This window comes from Gordionus sp. m RMFG-2023, chromosome 4, assembly GCF_954871325.1.
Source record: "Gordionus sp. m RMFG-2023 chromosome 4, tfGorSpeb1-WG-v2, whole genome shotgun sequence".
NCBI lineage: Eukaryota > Metazoa > Nematomorpha > Gordioida > Chordodea > Parachordodidae > Gordionus > Gordionus sp. m RMFG-2023.
This window is the reverse complement of record NC_088778.1, coordinates 31,082,772-31,107,461: the sequence shown is the minus strand read 5'-3', so window position 1 is coordinate 31,107,461 and position 24,690 is coordinate 31,082,772. Positions and strand designations below refer to the sequence as shown.

General features: G+C 27.8%; 1 protein-coding gene and 1 long non-coding RNA gene across 2 annotated transcripts; one reads left to right on the top strand and one right to left on the bottom strand.

Annotated features, from left to right (window-relative positions):
* Positions 1 to 105: 105 nt before the first annotated feature.
* On the bottom strand, positions 106 to 24,255 carry LOC135927957 (choline transporter-like protein 1). Its single transcript, XM_065464246.1, has 16 exons — positions 24,203 to 24,255; positions 24,070 to 24,159; positions 20,356 to 20,489; positions 20,167 to 20,311; positions 19,360 to 19,460; positions 17,551 to 17,753; positions 17,282 to 17,377; positions 16,167 to 16,309; positions 15,867 to 16,068; positions 14,699 to 14,876; positions 11,813 to 11,959; positions 6,301 to 6,518; positions 3,045 to 3,211; positions 2,264 to 2,359; positions 1,047 to 1,145; positions 106 to 406 (listed from the first exon to the last, which is right to left on the bottom strand). Exons 1-16 carry the CDS (start codon positions 24,203 to 24,205, stop codon positions 350 to 352), a joined length of 2,079 nt encoding a protein of 692 aa, XP_065320318.1. The 5' UTR covers positions 24,206 to 24,255; the 3' UTR covers positions 106 to 349.
* Positions 7,674 to 8,525, top strand: LOC135929042 (uncharacterized). Its single transcript, XR_010572460.1, has 3 exons — positions 7,674 to 7,787; positions 8,244 to 8,384; positions 8,424 to 8,525. It is a non-coding gene; the product is annotated as an uncharacterized LOC135929042 (long non-coding RNA).
* Positions 24,256 to 24,690: the final 435 nt, after the last annotated feature.

Sequence of the window (24,690 nt, the reverse complement as noted above, 5' to 3'; positions counted from 1 at the left end):
AATTAATATAATATATAAATTTAAATAAATTTTTTTTTTTTAAATAAATTATTTTTTTTAAAAAAATATATAAATATCTTTAAAATATATGAAACTAATAAGTAGAGCTGGACGGATATATATATAAGTATTTTTTAAAAAATGACTAGATATCAGAGATTTTTAAAAAAAATAATAATTCCCGATATTATACTTAAAAATATCAAAATTTAGGTGTAAATATCTAAAAAATATATATGTATATATAATATATATTTATGATGGGTTATAATAACAATTATAGATAAGTGAAATACTGCAGTTCAATTTTATATATTTTTTTTTAAGAATTAAAAATATTTTAAAGGAATTATGTGCCGATATAACCAACAGGCCCATACAATGGTGAGATTCTTCTGAAGGTATCCTTTATATATATATATCAAAAAAATATAGAAGAAAAAAAACCAATAATTTTTGTCATCATTTTATATCATAAAAACTCGTTTCATAAGGGAGGGAAAAACATTACGCTGTTTATTATGTTTTTAAAAAATAAAAATAATCCACCCAATCTTATTGCAAGCTTTTTAATATCGCATTTTATTTTAAAATTTATCTATCCATAGGGGCATATTCAATATTTTCCTACAGGGAGCACTATCAGGCGGAGATTTCCGCCATAAATTTAATTGGAGGTCTTTAGGTCAACTTATTGTAGACCTTTTTTTGGCTATATTTATACTCGCCTCATCGTTAAATTGAGTTTAAATATAAAAAAAAAATATAAGAATTTTAAAATTTAATTTTTTTTGAAGTAATTCAAAATTTTCCGTAATTTTTAAGCATGTTGTTTGTTTTTCCCCCCTTTTAATGTAGTTCAAAAATTTTTTACGAAATCAATCAATCAGCTGTAATATATTATGAATGAACTTTGGCGCCATTTTAAAATGAACGAAAATAACCATCCCTTCCAGCCACATGTTTATTAATTAAAATGTGTCATAGATTATTTTGTTAATAATTTTTAATAATATTTTATTTTTTTTAAAAAAAAAACGAAAAACCAGCAAAGAGATTCCAGTATAGTACAGATGCTTTGTATCGGAGGAATAGGATATTCTCAAATCCTCGCAAAAGCAAAGTAACGTGGTATAAATGGTGACCTTTACGTTTATTTATCAAAAATAACATAGATAATATTTTTAACCGCTTTTATTTAAAAAAAAAAAATGTAAATCGTCAGCGATCTTTTGATCGGTTCTTTATAGCGAAGTTCAAACGTCCATCCCAATAAAATGTATAAGATTGTTTTACCACCCCAGAATAAAGGGGAAAAAAAATTACAAACGTATTATTGGTTATATTCATCGTTTTAATAATTTATTTCTTCCCTGACCCCAACCTATATCGTCGCCTGAAAAATTAGATTTATTTCTATATCCACTTTTTGTCAAAAAATGACTTTTTTTTAAAAAAAAAAATATTCCAAATTATATTTAAAATATAAATTAATATCCTATCGAAAAACAATATAAACACCCCCCCCCCCCTAATTTTTAAAATTGATCTCCTTGTAAAATTACAATAAGCGCAGATGGAATATTCTAATTCTCAGGCGACGATAACACTTATGAAATATATTTAAATATATTTTTAAAAAAATGGCTCAAATTTTGTGGCTATTTGGTCAACTAAAAATAAATAATTAATATTATGAATGATTAATTTTATAAAAAAAAATCTAAAAAACATAAAAAACGGAAACGAACCGATATTAAATTTTAAACCGGAAAGAGCCGATATATTTTTTTTATAACGGGAGCAATGACATATAATAATACCTGGACTGACGATGCATTCATAATAATGCATTTGAAAGCGTCGTTGAATGCAAATCAGCTGGATCCGCCATTTTTGGTAACCTATATAGTAACAAAGCTACTATTATATTGATAACCTAGCTTCCTTACTATCTCGATGATCAGGCAATTCTTCAACAAAGTTTGCGTCAGACATAGGAATAAATTGGCCTCTCGTTTAAAATTTTTAACAATGATATTGGTAATCAAAATGGCGTCCCCAGCTGTTTTTATTGATGTACACTTTAAATGAATGCATCGTCAGTCTAGGTGTTATTATATGTCATTGCCCTAACCCCATTTATCGTAAAGGTGGTATTTTTTACGTTCCTTATGGTGCTTTAAATAGTTGTTTTTTTTATAGAATAAATTATGTAGCCTATATATTTTTTTTTCCATCTTCTACTAGAAATTTTACTTACTTCAATGGGTAAAATAGCGTGGGATACGGCATAGTTGGTGAATAAAAGCGAACAGCAGAGTAGTGATATACTGTATAAGTAAGAGTCGTGATTGTTCTAGAAAAAAATATTTAAAAAATTTAATGAACGCTAAATTATTATTTTATTTGTTTTCTAAGTCAAAAAGAAATTCCATTTTATTTGCATTTTGTTTGAAAATTTAATAAATATTTTGAATGTGAGATTTCAAATTCGGGCAGAGGGCTTAGGTTGAGAGGAAAAATCGATCTAGGTGTCTACTTCTAAGATTGCCAGTTTCCCCCCCCCCTTAACCCTGCATTCATAGTTAGGGCGAATTCGCGGCGGAAAATACAAATACCGGGTATTTTGTATAATTCGCCGCTAAATCGCGCTAAGGGACAAAAAGAAAAATGAGCTAAATTTCAATATTCAAGCCATAACTATGATGGAATGATGTTTATCTATTTTGTTCTATTTATTACAAATTTTTTTGTTTTTTCTTCAAATCTTATTGTGATATTCAATCAGGCAAAATTCTTCCTTTCGCGGAAGAATGGGAAGGAAAATATAAAATTAATATTTTTCGGGCCATGGAGCGGACCCATATCTTTATAGATATTGTTACCCCCTTGACTAGAATATTTTTTTATATCACCATTTTAAGGAGGTCTTCTTAATAAGCCTACGATTATTTATTTTCCCCGTTTGGACACGATATTATGCACCGTGTAATTTTAAACTCTTTTGAAAGGAATCGGTTTAAAAAATAAAATAAAAAAACTTGCAGGAACACCAGGCAAAACATAGCGCTCAAGCACATAGGTCCAAGCTTGATAAGCCAAAAAAGGGTGTGCAATGTGGAACATATGCTATCCATAGGAAATGGGCAAGTCAGAAATATAGCGTGCGTTTTTTTAACCGATTTGCAATAAGAATACTTCTCGAAACCTTTATAAAAGATATGGACAAGGTTTAAAATTTCCTTTTTTTTACATAATATTTACTAAAGGTCTGCGAAGACTAACCCCCTTCTTCGGCCTATTAAGATTTTTTTGCGCAAGATGCCCAGACCGTTATACCTGGTCGGTTAAATTTTTTTGTACGAATTTTCCGACCCTCACTTTTTAATATCTATATCCAATTCTGGTTGGTTTTTTTTAAATTAAAAAATCGGACTTTACCGGAAATGCATTTTATCATGTTTGGAATAACGGTAAAATAATCTACAATTCATAAGATGGGCATTCTAAACATGGGGGAAATTCATTTCCGGCAAAATCAGATTTTTAAATTTACAACAAAAAAAAGGCGTTAAAAAAATGTTTAAAGTTGAAAATAACACATTGCCGCTAATATATATACTAATCATTAACCCGTTATTTAAATTGGATAGGCCCTGGATAAAAATTAGAGGTTCAACGAAGGATGAAAAAAAAAGAGAATTTAAACTAATTTTCAGTTTGAAGATCTTGACAAATATAAAGAAAAATCGAATTTGGTTCCTTTTGAATAACGACGCATCGTACCAAATTAAATTCTGACAATCTTATTTTTATTTAATTTTTTTGAGAGTTTTACCCACTATCACAAATTCCATTCACTGATCTTTGAACTCGAGGTGCTTTATGTAAAAGATGAAAAAGATCGAAGGCGCCTATAGAAAAATGATTTAACTCTTTTTTTTAAAAAAAACCAAAAATTTTTATTTACATCGTTAATCGAAAAGTTTTCACGGGTTAAGGAGAATAAATAAGGGTATGCAGATATTTTTAAAATTCCGGGAAGAAAATTCTTCAATATATCCATCCTGAACTATATATCCCATCTAGAATCGTCATGGGTTTTAAGCGCGATATAAATTTAAAATAATTAAAATACGGCACCCAGACCTAGCTAAGGGGCGGGCCTGCCGGTCTGATTTATATGTAAATTCGCGAGCAAAAGGTCCCATTACTTTAATAACGAAGATAAAAAAGATGGCTTGGACATGGTCAAGGAAGAAGTGGGAAAGTTTTGTTATTTGTAAGGCACTGGGTCTATCGAAAATTAATTCGAATAATACGTTATTCGGTACAACTCGCATTCACGCGAATATTAAATTATTCGAAATTTACGAATCGGATATTTTATTATTCGATTCGATATTTTGGACGCTTATGTGACATACTGAATGCGGATGGAGGCGATATTTGTATGTTGTTTGCAAGGGTCAGATTATGCATAAAAGAAATTCCTAAGAGCATGCCTCTGAGGTGAAAAGTTTAAGTAAGCTGACCGTGAAGCTATAAATTACGCCTGCGGAAAGGTGAATGAAAGCGACATACGAAGCTATTAATTGAAAAGAATGGAGGGAGATGAGAATGGTTAGATAGATGTGTGGGTATATATGAGAAAGAGAGAAACAAGGAATAGCGGGAAAGGATTAGAATAGAAATGAATAGAGTGGTTATTGAAAGAAAGATGGTTGGCTAAAGTGATGCACTTCATGGAATTGGGATCAGGGTCTCGAGTAGGACAAAAGATGATGCAGATGAAAGTGATAACAGGATGACACGAGATCAATGGGTCTTGCAAATATCAATCCCCAAGATCGCAAAAAAAAGTGGGAAAAAGGAAATCACATATGAAATTGGCTGATCCTGGTAAACAGCCATTAAACGATAAAGAAGAAGTCTTATCCTAAAATATTATATATTTAATTGTAATTATGTTTTTAAGAAATAGAATTATATTAACCCCCACCCCATATCTGACTATCTCTTAATCTTAACCCTAACCTTGCCCAAGAGATTAGTTCCTCAGTCCAGACATGTATCTGAATAACATCTGCCACTTTTATAATAAAATTGTAACATTTACATAAATTTTGGTAAGTTACTGAAACTAGGGGAAACTTTTAATTTTTTTTTAAATTTTTTTATTTTTATATTAAAACAGAATAAATATGCGATCGTGTGTCGATTGGTGTATTTTATTGTGGCCATTAGTTGAAGATTTTTTAATTAATAAATATTAATTTAACGTATTTTTTTAATTTTACAAATATTTTCCCTCCTTTTTATGGATTACATAAATTTTACCGAGATCATTATACAAAAACCATGGCTTTTTCAAAAGATCATGAGCTTCTTATTAATCACGCATGTTGTTATAATAGCATGAGATGCTCAACATGTTCAAGCAGCTATCTATTCTATATGGAAGGAGAAAAGGAAGGAAATATTTTTTGTCATTTATATATGTATATGTGAATAGTCAAATTTGAGTAAATTCATTTAATAATTAAATGATATAAATTTATATAGAACTATTTATATTTTTTCTTAAAATTATATCTATCTATAATATAATTGTTTATATATTATGTTTATTCAAATAAGTTGCTTAATTATCGAGTATTTGATTTAATAGTCCTAACTTTGTAGCGTTCAATGTAACACATGCCTTTTTTTAAAATTTTTACAAAAATATATATATTTTTAGACTATATCCTAAATATAAAAAATCACAAATCTCGAAAATTACCCTAATTCAAAGAAGATATATAAACCATTAAAGAATTGTGAAAATTTTCACAAAAGTTACGCTATTCTTAAAACTTTTTGAGTAATTAAATTATCTTACATAAAAAAAATTTCCACCAATAATCACACGATCGCACTAAAAATTTCTCCTAGTTTCAGTGACTTACTAAGAGAAGTTAAGAGAAAGAAAGAAAGAAAGAAAGAAAGAAAGAAAGAAAGAAAGAAAGAAAGAAAGAAAGAAAGAAAGAAAGAAAGAAAGAAAGAAAGAAAGAAAGAAAGAAAGAAAGAAAGAAAGAAAGAAAGAAAGAAAGAAAGAAAGAAAGAAAGAAAGAAAGAAAGAAAGAAAGAAAGAGAAAGAAAGAAAGAGAGAGAAAGAAAGAAAAAGAAACAATTGTTGTCAGTATTTTTTTCCACTCATGAGATTTTTTAATTCCGATTAACAAAAAATATATAAGTCATCGAAAATTAATAGACAAATATAACTATTATGTACAAAAAAAATTGGTCACCCACCTACTAACAAGAAAGGAGCCATCAACGGGTAATAGAGGAAATATTTACACTGCAAGGTCTGGTAAACATTTTTAGGAATTTCGTCGTTAAACCCATTTTGAAAGGTTTTTCTATTCGAGTTGTCTCCCACCGTAAGATTTTCGCTTTTTTCGACGCGACCATTTCTATTTTGACTTTCTAAGCTACCTATGATGGCTATCTTGGAGTAGGGAACGAATCTTTATACAACAAGTATAAAGTTTTAATGTTTACAAACATTTCTAAATTTATGATACTCTCCACTTTACTTATTTTTCAAACCCATACCAACAAGGTATCGATAGATACCTAAGAAGATGATTATACTAAAAATGTATCGGCCGATATCCAAACCAAGCAAAATGATTCTAATAAAGTATCGACAGATACCCAGCCCAATACAATCGATACTAACAAAGTATCGACTGATAGCCAATAACGATATCAAAAATATTTATTAATATAGTGTATTTATTTTTAAAAAAGAAATATTTATCTAATGAAATTAAAAGAAATATGGATTAATCCCTCTTTTTTTATAGGCTTAGAAAATTGAAGGCTAATAATCAATAATATCGGCCGCTGTAATCGTAAGATTAAAAGTATCGGCCGATACAATATAGATACTAAGCGATATCGTGAATAACATCTTTTGTTTGTTGATCCGGCAGTATGATTTCAGGGTGAAAAACCTTTACTCTCGTAAAAAAAAATATTATGTCTAACAAAACAAGGAGCCATAATTTTATTCAATTAGTGCAAAGTCGTTCCATTTGAGAGATTTTGAAAAACGGAAAGCTCAATATTTTAGCCAGAAAAATTTTGTCTTAGCCTCATGATTTCGCTAATAGATGTACGAACCTTTGTGACATCTATGAGTATCTTAAGGCTTTCTTTTCTAGATAAAATACTGTTAGCCCTTTTAAAAATCGACTCCAATGGAACGGTTTTGCATCACCATATACAATTTATAAAAATACTTTGCACAAAGTAAGCAAGTTGTTTAGCCCGGTGTAACGTGTGAAAGTGATTACCGTGAGATTTCGAATTCTCACACCATCAAAATCTCGATTTTTATCGCTTCAAATACATTGGGGGCCATTTAAATCATCAAAATCTCACGGCTATTCAATATTTCAAAATCTCATAGATTTTTTTCAAAATCTCATAGATATTTTTAAAATCTTGCATTATTAATTTAAATATACTTTTAAAACGTCAGATTTGAATGAGGCTGTCAAATTAGAAATATTTCTATATAATACAATTTAATTTGAAATTCTTTTTCATTATGAAGTAAATTTTTAACAATATATTTTTTATTTCAGAAATATTTTAGCTCAAATTATAATGATATATATATGTCTTCCTAAAATGTTCTAAAGTTCCAGTGAATGTTAATAAGGCTAACTTTATTAGAAAGATAACCGCCTTCAAGATTATAGAAAATCAATTATTCTATGGGGAAAGTAAATTTTAGATATGTCATGATTAATTTTTTAAAATTAGCCATTTTAAGTTTAATGCAATATATTATTTTTTAACATTGAAAAATGCTCAGGCCATTGATTATTATCTTTTTTTCATCTAAAATTAATTATAGCTGCAAATGTAAGTGTATATATATATATGTAAGAACATTTGATAAAATTTTACATATAGGCATTATTAATTGCTATTTTACAACTAAAATTTAATTTAGATTATCACATAAAGATGAAAAGTAAATGTTAGATACTTTTATTATAATGTATATTGGGCTTATAAATGATTGCATAATTAATTTATTAAAGTTAGGTATTATAATATATACAACTAAAATTGTATGACAAAATTAAGTGCAGTTTATTATTCTAGCCATTGATTATATATATTTTTTTCTGCATCACAAATATTATTATATATATAATTTAATGATATTTTAGAAGAAAGAAAAGTTATACTGACAGGAGATGAACAAAAAAAATAATTAAAACAATACATGAGGGGGGTGTATCTACAGTTGCAGGTATTGCTATGGGAGGGCATCTGGGGATTAATAAAACTAATCAAATAATAGCTGAAAAGTAAAAATTTGCAATATTCTTTTGATTATATTTTTTAAGCTTTTATTGGTTGGGGAGCAATAAAAGTGTTAGAGAGTTTATCAAATCCTGTGAGGTTTGTCAAAAATCAAGCAGTCGTTTTGATAAAACCTCAAATGTTTTGCACAATATTAAAGTTATACCAAAGTCTTGGTATCAAATTGGCATCGATTTAATCCAGATGCCAGAATCCAAGGAAAAAAACAAATATATTTTATGTGCCATATGCTATTTTTCAAAATATTTAATGGCTATTCCTATTAAGGATAAAACAGCTTAATCTGTTGTAAAAGCCTTATACATCATTGTCAACACCCACCAATGCTATGAAGTAATAAAATAAAAATAGCAATTTTAACTGAATTTTATTATATTAATATATATTTTTTTAAATTTAATAAAACTAAATATATGTTTATTAAAGATTCAGATAAATGATCAAGGCAGGGAATTCTGTAACAATTTTTGTACAGAATACCATAAATATTGTGGGATTGTCCAGAGAGTAACCTCAGCCTACCACCCACAAGCAAATGGTTTGGTTGAGCGAGTTAACAGAACAATCCAGAACCGAATAGAAAATCGGTTTTGGATATCCCAACTGACTGGCCAGATGCTTTGGTAGGGGTGTATGGCATCAACAATTCTTGCATACACTCTTCTACGGTTTAAGATGAGCCATTTTAATTTCTAACTCTTCTTTTAAACAATGATCAATTGTTATTTTTGCCATAACCTCTGGTAAGGCTAATACATCCTCAATTTTGTTTTGTAACTAAATAATAACTAAAAATATAACATTAAAAATTATTTCTACTGTAAGAGGGCGTCGTGATTTCTGACCATACATCAGTTCATAGGGCGAAAATTCCGTAGAAGAGTGTAAAAAATTGTAGGTGCCACACACCCGTACCAAAGCATCTGGCCAGTCAGTTGGGATATCCAAAACCGATTTTGCTATTCGGTTTTGGATTGTTCTGTTAACTCGCTCAACCAAACCATTTGCTTGTGGGTAGTAGGCTGAGGTTACTCTCTGGACAATCCCACAATATTTATGGAATTCTGTACAAACATTGTTACAGAATTCCCTGCCTTGATCATTTATCTGAATCTTTAATAAATATATATTTTAGTTTTATTAAATTTAAAAAAATATATATTAATATAATAAAATTCAGTTAAAATTGGTATTTTTATTTTATTACTTCATAGCATTGGTGGGTGTTGACAATGATGTATAAGGCTTTTACAACAGATTTAGCTGTTTTATCCTTAATAGAAATAGCCATTAAATATTTTGAAAAATAGCATATGGCACATAAAATATATTTGTATTTTTCCTTGTATTTTGGCATCTGGATTAAATCGATGCCAATTTGATACCAAAACTTTGGCACAACTTTAATATTGTGCAAAACATTTGAGGTTTTATCAAAACGACTGCTTGATTTTTGAAAAACCTCATAGGATTTGATAAACTCTCTAACACTTTTATTGCTTCTCAACCAATAAAAGCTTAAAAAAAATAATTAAAAGATTATTGCAAATTTTGACTTTTCAGCTATTATTTGATTAGTTTTATTAATCCCCAGATGCCCTCCCATAGCAATCCCCCCTCATGTATTGTTTTAATTATTTTTTTTTGTTCATCTCCTGTCAGTATAACTTTTCTTTCTTCTAAAATATTATTAAATTATATATATAATAATATTTGTGATGCAGAAAAAATATATATAATCAATGGCTAGAATAATAAACTGCACTTAATTTTGTCATACAATTTTAGTTATATATATTATAATACCTAACTTTAATAAATTAATTATGCAATCATTTATAAGCCCAATATACATTATAATAAAAGTATCTAACATTTACTTTTCATCTTTATGTGATAATCTAAATTAAATTTTAGTTGTAAAATAGCATTTATAATGCCTATATGTAAAAGTTTATCAAATGTTCTTACATATATATATATATACACTTACATTTGCAGCTATAATTAATTTTAGATGAAAAAAGATAATAATCAATGGCCTGAGCATTTTTCAATGTTAAAAAATAATATATTACATTAAACTTATAATGGCTAATTTTAAAAAATTAATCATGACATATCTAAAATTTACTTTCCCCATAGAATAATTGATTTTCTATAATCTTGAAGGCGGTTATCTTTCTAATAAAGTTAGCCTTATTAACATTCATTGGAACTTTAGAACATTTTAGGAAGACATATATATATCATTATAATTTGAGCTAAAATATTTCTGAAATAATATATTGTTAAAAAATTACTTCATAATGAAAAAGAATTTCAAATTAAATTGTATTATATAGAAATATTTCTAATTTGACAGCCTCATTCAAATCTGACGTTTTAAAAGTATATTTAAATTAATAATGCAAGATTTTTAAAATATCTTGAGATTTTGAAATATTATAGCCGTGAGATTTTGATGATTTAAATGGCCCCCAATGTATTTGAAGCGATAAAAATCAAAATCTCATGAAATCACTTTCACATGGTGTCAGCCGTGAGATTTTGATGGTGTGAGAATTCGAAATCTCACGGTAATCACTTTCACACGTTACACCGGCCTGAAAATATTTTTTTCCAAGTCATCTGGTCCAAAATTATAGAGATCTCTACTCTATAAGTTTTTTGGAATTATAGCGATGAAAATTCTTACTAATTAACTCGAATTTTGCTTTCTTTCTTTATTTGTTTCATGTCCTAAACTTTGCATATATTTTTTTTCCTCTTCCAAACATTGAATAATTCTTTGTTTAGCTATCTTATTCTTATCATCTCCTTAAAATGTGGCTATACATCTCTTTATTTTGTATTTAAAATACCAAAAAAATATATATTTCAGATTTCTTATAATCTATACCTAATTACTATTCATAGTTTTAGACCACGATTAAATTAATTTTGCCTCAATTAAATGATTAAACTTTGACAATAAACAACTTATTTTTTTTTCCTTTTAACTAAACTTCAAATTTCTCCTTTAAAAATAATAAAAAGTTTATTTGAGGGTCTCCAAATGGCAAAATTTTCAGGTCCAGTCCGTTGGCAATTTAGTAAATGCCTTGCCAATGTCGGTCCAGCCCAAAAAAATTGTTTGAACTTTACCCGGGCCCGTTGGGCATAGCAAATCTCTAATAGTTATATCTCGAATATCAATTAATATTGAGATTTGAAAAAAAATTTTAAGGATATATGCCATCCCACTCCCGTCTTTACATTATTATGGCATAAATTTGGAGAAAATAATAATATTAAAAATTGTTTGAGATAAGATTTTTCGTTATCCAATGGGATTAAATCCAGGTTTTGGATTTCTTTTCCTTTTTTTAAAAAAAAGATAATAATTCTAAGATAAAAAAAATAAGTTTACTTGTGAACTAATAATGCGAAAATCATCTTGGGGAACCAAAGGACATGCTGAAGAAGGGTTAAGACTACGATAGAACCAAAATGTTTCAGTGATTTGAAGGTGTACGCTAGGCTCGATTTTAGGGGCGTCTTTTTACGATCCTCTCCTCTTCCATGATATATATACATATGAGAATGAAAAAAAAATGTAATTTTAATTTATAAACCCTTTCTTATGCTGGTTTAAAATATGACTATTTGGACAAAGGAGTCAAAAATGATATGGCACCCTAAAGTGCAGAGCCTTTTGATATTATAGGTTAGGTTTTGGTTAAAAAGTTAACCCCAAAATTTTATTGTCAATTTTTTTTAAAAAAAAAATAATTAGGATGTAATTTAAACATTTTAATCCTGGAAGAGGCTAAAAAATTAAACCTTGAATGGTATAAATTTTGAATCATCATTTTATAATATAAATCCTATATTAAAAAAAAAAATTTCATTCTCATTCTCTTGATCATATGTTTGGGAAAGAATCAAATTTTGATTGCGGAACGTTCTAGTTCTAAGTAGGGATGTAAACTTCCCGGGAAAATAGAGATAATTTGGGGAAAAAAACGTTTACAGATCAATATTGATTATTTTTCTTCAAGATTTACAAGCATATTATTTAAACAAGTATCACATAATTTATTCTGTTCGCTATCTTTTGAAGATGAAAACGATTACGCACATAAGAGTTTGCATATCTAGAATCGAGCAAATTTGTCTTTTGCAGAAGTTTCTTTTCCCCATAGACTGGAAAATTGTTCTTATAAAACATCGATTTCCTGATCTTACCAATTTTTTAAAATCCTATCTCGGAAGTAAAAAATATAAAGTATTGCCTCCTTGCAAACTTAATTTGTTTTAACAGGGTAACTAATCATCATAACTATACCACATGCCCAGCGAGTTGGGCTAAGCAACTATTAGCAATCCTATTTTTTTTTATCTCGAAGTAGTTGTTTTGCTTAAAATGTTGATAACAGGTGTGGAGTATTGCATATTTTATATAATACTTTTTGGCCTTCGCTACTAAAATTTGATTTTACTATATTCGAAGTAAATGAAGTCCATCACACCCGATGCACTTGATACAGTGTCCATGCTCTATTCATATTGGTTGCATCAATAGTTATAATGGCGTTAATTTTTGTTGTTTCCTATTCCCTCAATTAATATAATAAATTCATTCGATATATTCATTTCAGCACATGCATACTTATGGGGCTTGGGGTTTCCATAATGAAATTTATATTACATACCACTCTTTTGTCCACCGATCAATAAATGAGGATCATGTTTTTATCTAATCTTTAGATTATATATTTAATCCTTTAGTATTCATTGTTTAAAAAAATTTTTACCGACTAAATATTTTTAAAGTATATTTAAATACAGGTTTTAAGGATTGAAATAATTTCTTCCAATACCACATCGGATTATGGCAACAAATGGAAAATTTTATATAGAGGGCTGTTGCGAATTCAATATCTAGTTCACTTTGCTTTTCAGGTGATACACTATCAATATATTACATGTCATTATATGCTTTGTCTGCATTATATTGTATTTTTTTTTGATATGATTAATTGATTCAGCTCAACATATTCTATTAAAAATATCCTTAAAATTTCTTGTATTATATATGTTAGCATCAATGTGTACTTCCGGTAAAGTGTTATTTTTTCTACTTTAAAATGGGGGTTTTATTAAATTTAAAAATCGGATTTTTCGGAAATATATGCCATCATGTTTGTAATACCTATCTTTATGAATTGTAGACAATTTTGATGTTAACCTTTGACTCATTTTAAAAATTATATAAAAAATCTATGGAAAAACGAATATAAATTATATTGAGTTCAAAATTTCCTGGCGAAATTGTCTACTATTCATAAAATAAGGTATTATAAACATGCTGGAATATATTTCCGGTAAAATCTGGTTTTTTTAAATTTAAAAAAAAAGACCCCCCAAAAAATAATTTAAGACCGCATTCATAGTGGATCCGATCCGACACGATTTAACAGCTGATCGATTTTTAAAATATGTTTATGAGATCAATTTTTTTCTAAATAACATTAATTTTATCTTTAATTCTATACATGATAATAACCTAAGAAATATTGGTTTTAATAAAGAAAAATGGATTCTCAAAAACCGATTTTTAAAATCGACAGCTGTTAAATCGTGTCGGATCAGATCCACTATGAATGCAGCCTAATGTAGAAAAAATAACACATTGCCAGAAAAAACGTTGACGTTAACATAAATAAATTTCATCTGCATTTAATTTTTAAATATTTTTTTCCTAAGCTAAGTAATTAATTAAGACATCGTAAAGTAAATTCGATGGAATAATAATTAATTTAGACTTGTTAACAAAGATTAAGAAATTTAGGTTCAACTCAAGGAAATCGCGGTTGCCTCACTAAAATTATCGGAAATGAACCTGTCAGATTTGTTATGCAAGATGAATTAAGCTTACCTAATCCAAAACCTTTAATTAACCATCAATCCAGTTCCATATCTCTCTAACCTTTAATATCCTTACCTCAATTATTACATGTTTTAACTTCAAATATATTTCCTTCAGGTGAACATTACTTAATCGAGAATGAGGGTATTACCAAAAACAAACCATATTTTACGATTTATCAACCACGAGAGGAAAAAAAATAATTCAATAAAATATGAAGAAAAATAAATCGCCATTATTTAATCAAAAAGCAACATAACAAAAATTTGGGAAACTAAAGGGGGTGAAAATTTCCCTTATGTTACACCACTAGTTCCAAGTCCCTAAATAAAAATATAAATGAAGCAAGGATATTTTATTTTTTAAATAAAAAAATGACCGAACTTTGAGAAGTAAAATTTAGCCACCAGATGGCAAATGATGAAGCTCTGATAGTTGATATTGCACATAGGGAAAAAGCACGTAGCCATATACATGATGTAAAGCCAGCCCACGATATAGAGAGAAGGATAGGCGAATTCGAATGTTAGGTAACCTGATGACGAATCTATCTGCGAAGTATCTGTTAACAATAAAAAATAAGCCCTGTTTTGAGTCTGATAATATTTATGTTATTTATTATTATTATAATTTTAATAGTGATATCATTATTACATATTTCATTATTACATATTTCATTTTTATAAATACAATACATAAATGATCTATGAGCTTCGATGTTGTAAAAAATTGTTTATTTGAAGTTAATAAATATTATCAAAACCCAATATTTTATATGATACTATTTAAATTATATTTATTTATATACCCCCCATATCGATATCCATTCAAATCTTTATTACTTCCATATTAAAAAAAATCAAAGACAATTAAAAGTAAATCTTTTTCTTATAGAAAATATATTGAAAAACGTTCATAAATGTCAATTACAAATCGACAGATACAACAATTATCAACTTAAAATTTAATCTCAACCACCCCCATTAAGGATGGGACTGAACTGTTGTAAGTCGGCAAAGCCGGGTTCAGGCTTGGGCTATTTTATAAAAATTGGACAGTTAATTTTTTTTTTTAATATAGGCCCAAATTTGGTTAAAGGGAAATGTAAAATAGAATAATATTGTTTCCTCTTTTTTTCATCAAAATAAAACGATAACTAGAATTTCTCTGGGATTAGGTGAGAGCAATTAGTTATTTTAATTTATATTTGAACTTAAATTACGAGCCAAGCAACATCTTAAGGCATACATAATATTTCTCTGGTTAAAATATTGAGTTGGCTGTTTTAAAAAATCGACATAAATCGAGCTGCTTAACAAAACTAGTGGCATGCAGCGTGAAGTATTTGGAACGATCTAGCTATGCCCGATCTAAATAAATCGAAATTTCCCAATGAAAAAAATAATTTTAACATCTATGTAACAATTGCGAACATCGCAAATTATAATGGTGGTCAAGTTCCATTATTTTATTATGCCGCTAACCTTTGAATAACTTTTACTAGGTAAAAATATAAAATTGGATATTAAATATAAATATATATAAGAATTACCAGAAGTTATCAGATGACCTGACACGTGACCCAATATAAAATAGAGTGTGAGCGCATGCCCCAGAGTAAACATAGCAGACAGCATGTATCGATGAGCATGAGCGGATTGATACACCTTGAGCGAGTTTACCAAGATAGCCATAGTTTTGTGCATCAAGCGAAGGCGGGTATTGTGGATGAAGAAAGTGAGTGTAGCTACGAGCTAATGATATAATAAATATATAAAGGACTCTGTGATAAAGGCGTTATAAAAAAAATTTTTAAGAAAAGAGATGAGTAAAGGAAAGAAAAATATCTAACCGTGAGAACTAGAGCTAGCACAGTGAGGAATATTAGCAAGTACATGTTGATGGAATCTATTTTAGATCGCAATCCCACTTGGTCAGCCTTTACGAGGTACATGTGTTGGCATATAAGAGCCCAGCCCAAGAAAGCGACTAATACTTAAATAATAAAAGGTTTTTGTATTTTACAGATAAGTACATTATAGTAGTAATAGGTATATCTAGGATTTTCCTATAAGGAAGGGGGGGGGCATTATTAGGTTGTTTTTCTCATCAATTTTGCTGTCTTTATTAGATCCATGTTGAATTATAGTAGTTTCTTAAAAAATATTCAAGAAAAATCGTACCTTTTATCGAATTCACTATTATTTTTATAATCCTATAGCATATTTTTATTTATCAACGCATCGTAACATATGTTTTTCAAATTTCATCGTACCTATTTATTGGCTTTATTTTGTAATAACGCAACGCTTTAACATAATAGTGCACACAAATTGAACGTTTACGTTTTGCCGTAATTTTTAAATAAAAAAAATGTGAGATTGCTTTTTTTGTTAATATCGTCGCTTCAAAATTTTAAATAAGTTCTAAAAAAGGGATTTGTCTTTGAAAATTATATTATCGTCTGCCTTCTTATTTCTTTAATTTCTAAATATTCCTTTTTTAGGATTATAAGTAAGTTATTTATATTACATTTTTATATAATATTCCAAAGCGAAGAATAAAAAAAAGTAATGAAAAAGCAAACTTATTTGCATTTATTTAAATGGTTGCTAACGCCAAACGGTAATTTTACCAATTTACACGAGGCCATTTAAAATGCCTTAGTTGCGCTTGCAACGCAGTGTTTAAAACGCTCAATTTGTGCGCACTATAAGCGTTTACTTACAAAATGATGACTTAAAAACAACCTAAAACCAATTTTGTAATAACTTTATTTTATATTAAACGCCTTGCGTCCTATCCTACCCCTTTGAACGGGGTCCAAAATTTCTTAAAATTATTAAAAAAAGAGGGGAGATCATAAAGGGAGAAATGAAATGGTCAGAATTTTATAAAATCGATAAATGGAATCACGAAAGGACCACGAAATAAAAATTTAAAAAGTTTTATAATATATAAAATTACCGTAAATAGACAATATTCCTAAGACGACGAGGAACCATATTGCCAGCTCGTGGTAATTCGAATTTAGCGCGACATTCACAAAGGCGTACGTTAAGACTTTAATTTAAACATTATAAAAATGTAAATGTAATTTAAAGGGCTTTCCCTCATAATTTTATTGATAAGGTGTTGTGCTCTTTTCAACCCCTCTCCTTAATCTTGGGGCATATTCTACCAAACTGGAGTCACTACTTAACTGTTATATTTCAGCAAGATTTTTTTTTAATTACCATAAGTGACGAATGGTACGATCAGTATCAATATCCTATTCCTGTAAAGATCAGCTGTGCAGGCCTTGATAAAGGCTATAACCTTGAATTTGAAAGGGCGCCCAGGTTTAGAGAGATCCCCATCTATAAAGTGGTTAATGTGCGCGCGAGTTAAACGAGTATAATTAGTGACGTAGGCCACGCACTTGTTCAAGATAGGTATGCTAAAAAAAAATATTAAATAGTAACTGGGGATTTGGATGAAAACTTAATTAGAGAAATAGAGTTAGTTTGTTGTTTTAAAATAATAATTCGAATGGAAAATAGGAAGGGATATAACAAGATTAGAAGAACAAATTTTAAAACGCATAGGACTTCCGTTTGTTGGATACGAAAATCAAAATATTATAAAAGTCAGAACAAAGATTTTTAGGTAATTAGAGAGGGGGGGGGGGGGTAATGACTAGCATTTCCCAATATAATCTTCTCCCGAGTGCAGTATATTTTAGGCGAAGTCTAAGAAAGACAGATTTGTTTCGTGAACAATAGTGCACTAAGATTGGGAATTACCGGATCCAGTTTATTTTAATCCGATTCATTTTTTTCTTTCTTACAAAAAAAAAATATACTTAATAATTTCTTTCTTTCTTTCTTTCTAAAGGTATCTTAAAAAAACTAAAGAACCAAAAGCAATAATTAAATAATATAAAAAAATGCTATTTTCCTATCAATATTTTTTGAACTAAAATTCCGAATTTTTAAAAATAAATAGTAGCTAGCAAAAAAAAAACAAAAGAAGAAATTACGGTCTAGACAAATATTTAATAATTCTTGATTTTTTGGTTCCTATATTAGTGTTGTTAAAAGGCTCGAGATTTGAGCCCATTTTTAGAAACCGTCAACTCAATATTTTAAACCAGAAAAAATGTTAGGAAGACCTGAAGATTTTGTTCAAAGATGGCAAGGAACATCCGAAATCTCGAGGCTTTTCTGGCTAAAATATTGAATAAGTTGTTTTTTTAAAATCGACTCAAATTGACGTTTAACTAAAGATCTGCAAAGTTAGGCCTGGCCCGTACCCGGCTCGAGTCCAAATAATCGGGTTCGGGCCGGGCCTAATATTTTTTAAAAAAATTCGGGCCGGGTCGGGTCGGATTTTGTAAATTATTTTTAAATATATCTAAATTTATCAATTTTTATATTTAATTTTTTATGTAAAATAAAAATATTTGATTTTATTTATTGAAACTAAGCGACATATAACATATGTCTTTTATTTTGAGTAATTATAAAAATTAATTTCTATATTTAAATAAATTCGGGCCGGGCCGGTAAAACTTTTATTAAAAAAATTTCGGGCCGGGCCGGGCTTTAAAAATTAGGCCCGATGCATATCACAACGTTTAACAACACTAGTTTCCGACCCTTAAGGTTTTCTCTGAAAAAAAATTATTTTTTTTTTAAAAATAAACAATAAAGCACACAACATTTTAAACAAAATATATCTGCGCTTTTGTTAGAACCCGTTTCTGGAACAAATTCTTGGAAATTTTAAAATAGGTTATGGAAAAATAGAATTTCTGGTAGTGGTTCAGAGATTTGATCCGGTGTTCCCAAATTTTGATTCCATACTGCGAAATAGTAAACATGATAAATAATTTTAAACGTTTCCTGGCCTCTCTATTTTATCCTATTCATTTTAAAATATGTTTTAAGATAACGCGAGAAAAGGTCCCGCATAATTGATGCAAGCTCCTCATTGGTCGGGTCGTAGACCAATGATATTTAAATAAAGTAAATTATGGAGAAAAAAGAAAAAATGAATTTTACGTGGCAAATAGTGGTAGAGCAGGGCAGGGACCTTGTTCGTTGAATAGGTACCGGTTGTTAAAATCGCCGTTGACTTCGGGAATATTTAGGGTGTTTCCTTGCTTATTTATTGTAAAAGAGAAATTGTAACGTGAGTGTAACGATCTTAAACGACAAGTATTCAGCGATCCAGTAGTGAAACAATTAAGGTCAACTAACAGATTTTAGATCGGGACCTATAGATGAACCAATCTTTTTGAGAAGCAGTTCAAACCTCTCTTTTAAATATTTTTCACTGGACCGTGGTCTGGACCGGTTTTTTAAAATAATTTTCCTTATTCGAAGATTCATATAATTTTTTTAGTATATTTTTTGTGTATATACTGTATATTACTTTTCTAGAGGAGATACTTTTAGTTTTTGCGATTCTCTTTATTTATTTATTTTATCACATTTTTATTTTCAAAATTAAATATTATTTTTAATTTTAATTGTTAATTATTTTTATATTTTAATAAAATGATAAAACTACAATTAAATTAAGTAAAAATAACAAAAATATTCTTTAAAAATAACAAAAATTTTTTTACAAAGCCAGTCTTCGACCAGCCTTTTTACATGGTCTGGACCATGTGTAACGGACCGGTTGAGATTGTAGTAGAGTGGAGGGATGCTTGGACAAGTGTTGGATTTACTTATTGTAAATATATTAAGTTATCTGTTATATGAAGTTAAATAGAACGGTGTTAGTTAAGTTAAATAAAAAAAGGGTGCTATTATTTTATTCAATTATTTAAGATAAAGGATTATCGTATATTTAGTACTCACAATTATATATTGTTCGCATAAATGAGCACCCGTCGAATTCATCCATTGTCTCAGATCACTTTCCGAATTGAGACTTTGGTCGGGGCATTTGCTAACACAAATGGACTTACTCTTCAAAGGGTCAGTGCCCAAGTGAAATAAATACCTAATGAATTATGAATATATAATTTATGTCCGAATTCGTAAAACTTTTTATCGATCATAGATTGAGCATCTTGAACTAAGGGCTGTTTTTTAGAGCCACAAATATGACCAAAACTTTCAACTGGTAAAAATAGCCTTTCAGGAGCACCAATGAATAAGCTGTAAGCACAAATGTACATCTGATTTATTTATTTATTTTAAAATAAAATTTTTTTTTTAAAATAACATATTATTAATTTTCGTTCTTGATTAAAAGTGCAGTTTTATTTATATTAAAAAGTGGCCTAAATATCAAAAATATTATTAATAAACTTTCGTAAATTTAACGAAAAAAAAAAGCAAAATAAGCTATTTATAATGTAAAATATACCTACAAAAATACGAATCGAATAATGGAATTATTCTTATTCGTTTAAATCAAATATTATTCGATTTCGATTCGAAAATTTTATTTAACCATAAATTAAAAAAGATAGAATATTAAATATTTTGTAAACTATGGATAAAAGACAAACAAATTTTATTGGTAAGATAATATAGAAGCATATATATAGTATTTTTATATATAATGTAGTAAAATCAATATAATATTCATATCATGTAGAAGACAAATATACCAACAACAAATTTTTTAAACAAAAAGTTTTTGCAAAAAGTAAAATTTATGATTTCTCCATCATCAAACGACGGAGAAATATCTGGTTCGCCCGTCATTCTTGACGGGATGGCTACTAGTTTATTATAATTGTATAGGTGTTATAAATTGCATATAAAAATAAATACTTTCTTCGTCCATCATAAAACAATTTTCGGAAGTTAATTTTATATTATGAAGTTATTCGAATAAAAACAGCCGTTAACAACAATTTTAGAAATATAAAATGTTTCTTCATTATTCCACCAGGAAATTTTATTAAATAGGAATAATTGCAAATAATTCCTACTAATAATATATGATTATTTTTCAATATTATTATTTCAATCGAATAATCTCTAATAATTCGATCGAATAATAGCTAAAAAATTATTCGACGAATAATATATTTTCCTTATTCGAATTCGATTCCAATTTTCGAATCAAATAATTGTGTTATTCGTATTCGTAAAATATGAATCGAATCGAATATCGAATAACAAATAATTCGTTTTAAAATAATGACCCAAATTATATTTTCGAATTTATGAGAAGTTTATTGATTTTTAAAAGTTAAGAGAAATTAATAAAATTTAATAAACTTTAGCTTTTAAAGTTGTGAAATTTACAAAATGAAATAAAGTATGCAATATTAATTTATATTTTTCAAATTATAATAAGAAATGGGTCTTTATATTAATCAAAATGGGAACTATATAAATTATTGGGTGAGAATTATAAATTTCTAAATTTACAAAACTTTTAAAAAAAATTTGGACTTGTGTCATAATTTTATTAAAGCTACCAAAGTTTTTGATATTTTAAATAATGGGTGTTAAAAACTTTTATTAAAATCATTTTAAAAACTGCTGAACATCTTCAATAAAAATACTGTGCGACTAAATTAATTCTAAAGCTGTGAAACTAAATATTTCAAACTGTGCATTTGAATAACAACCTTTTTAAAGTATTGATAAAATCTGTAATCCTTTATTTCAATCCTTAGCTTCCAGAAATAGCATACTACTTTTAAATTAGTAAATAGTGTGCTACTTTTTTTAAAAAAAATAGCAATAGCCATAGTGGGCTCTTTTTTTGAGTAGAAAAGTAAGTTTCATATAATGATGATGATGAACACACTCTATAAAAAAAATACTAATATTTATTTATAATTATGTAATTAGTTTTAAAATTATATCCTCTATATTTAATTTCATTTTTGAAAACTATATTTCAAAATCTGCATTATAAATCTAATTTACCAAAAAAATAATTAAAAATATAAAAAGTTACTAATCAAGATTGATATTAAAAATAGTGATCTGAATCGGGCCTAATTTTTAAAGCATGGGTCAGGAAATTTTTTTTAAAAATTTTGCTGGTCCAGCCCTAATTTATTTAAATATCGATATTTTTTTTTCATACATAAAATAGAAGATTGTCATATGGCGACTAGTTTCTACAAATAAAATATATTATATTTTTATTTTACATAAAAAATATTGGCACCTTTTTTGATATATTTCATTCAAGATAAAATTTTTCCAAAGCCCGGTCTACTTTTACAGATCTCTAATCAAAAATAGATTTGAGATAGATGATAACAATGAAATTTAACAATTTCCCATTTTTTCCCCAAATTTGTAAAATATAAAATAAATTAATAAAGGATTTAAATTTGACTGCATAAAATGTTGAAGGAAATTATTGTCTAATTAATGAAGCCTTCAACCTAAAAAAAACATACACTAGTATTTTTAACAAGTCTCAACTTACTTTTAAATAGAATTAATTTAACTTCTTACAACTCTCTTATTGTTTATTCTATAAAATTTGGCAATCTTATATAAAATGTAACTCATTTTTAATTTTTCTTCAAATATTTTAATTATTTATAAAATTGATAATAATAAGAAATTATTGGTATCCAAAAAAAACAAGAATGAATAATATATTTATTGAAGACAAGTTCAAAAAAAATAATTCTTTTTTCACTGACGTTTTCTATATATTAAGCAAGGTGATGACAGTATTATTCATAATTTTAATAAATTTATAACTGTTTTAAATTTAGAATGTCCACACTTCAAATTTCAGAGATTGAAGGATATTGGTGTAATATAAGGGGCTATCGTTCAATAAATTAAATTTAAACTAATCAGGACCAACTTTTCTCAAAAATTGGCTGATAATTCATAAATAATTTTATAATTTTTAGAGAATAGTCTATTTTTTTGGTTGATAATTCCCGATATTTTTTATTCTAATTAAGATTCCAAATATTTTTAAGCCCATTTTTTTATTTGTTCCAAAAAGCCCAACCCATAATTAGCTAAAATACTAAATCTATAAATAAAAGATAAACAATTTTTTAATGTTATATGATTACAAATGCACAAACAACTTGTACAAAAATTCTTCATGGACCAAGGCAGGATTGGATTTGCAGACTTCTTATCTGAATGGCAAAAACAGTTTAAAATTTTTTTTACTTAACTATGCTTATGATTTTTCAAAATAAATATACTATATTATTATTTTTTGTAGTTGGCATGGATGGTATCAGTTTGGGCATTGGCTCAAATGGCAGTATGCTAGATCTCTGATTATTAATTTAAGCCATAAAAATGCCTTTTAATATTATAAAAACTTGTCATAGTTTATTATATTTATGGTTTATTTTTCATAATCTATAAATTTTAAAATTAAACATAAATAAGAAAAAAAATTATCATTTTATTTATTTAGTTAATAGATAAAAATTTTTATCAATTCAGGGTTCAATGAAGGCCAATTTTTTATTTAATTTATAAAGGTTATTATTTTGAGGAACAATCACTGGTATGGCTTAAAATTGAAGATATCAAATATCAGTGCATCTCAATTTTAAACATGAATTTCATAAAAGAAAAATTTAATAGATCAATTTTCATTATTATAAAATTATAAGGCTATAAAAGGAAAGTTCAGGTATAAAGACAGAAATATATCTGATTTAGTAATAATACCTAGTAATTACTATTTTTTGTAGCATATTTAGATTTATATATGAAATGATATCCTAATATTCATATAGCATGTGGTATTAAGCAAATATCTTTAATAAGATGCATTTATGTAATTACCATGGCACAAAAAAAAATTAAGAAAACAATGAAAGCTGGAATGTCGGTCCATGATGAATGTTTAAATTTTCTTTCGTGCTCCTGCTCACCCTATAACAAATAATTTAGTTTGTTTTACTTGAATTAATTTTACCATTCAAAAAAAATGGAATACACAAGTTTATCACAAGAAAAATGTGAAATCTGTTACCAGTCATATAGATTCATAGATTTGACAGCTCTGAAAATTGACTAATTTGAAAAATAAATGTATAGAATAATTATGAAGTTATGGGTTTGGTAGGGTAATAATAAAATATTTTGTATAAAATTTTATTAAATGAATTATGAAATTATATTTTCTATTTACCCTTCTTAAGCGTATTGCACTTAAAACCCCCAATGGAACACTAATCCTGAAAATAAATCATAGCAAAAACTATAATACGATGCATAATCTCTGAATATCTCTGAGGTAACCTATTAACAATAGTGCAACCTAGAATACGAATCCGAGGCACAAAACTAGGGAAAAAACCTGGTGGAGAATTCGCGAGCATACACCCAGAGCACAAACTCCGAGATTAAAAATAATTTTAAATTATTTATTTTTGTTTTAAAATTATAAACCTTAAAATACTC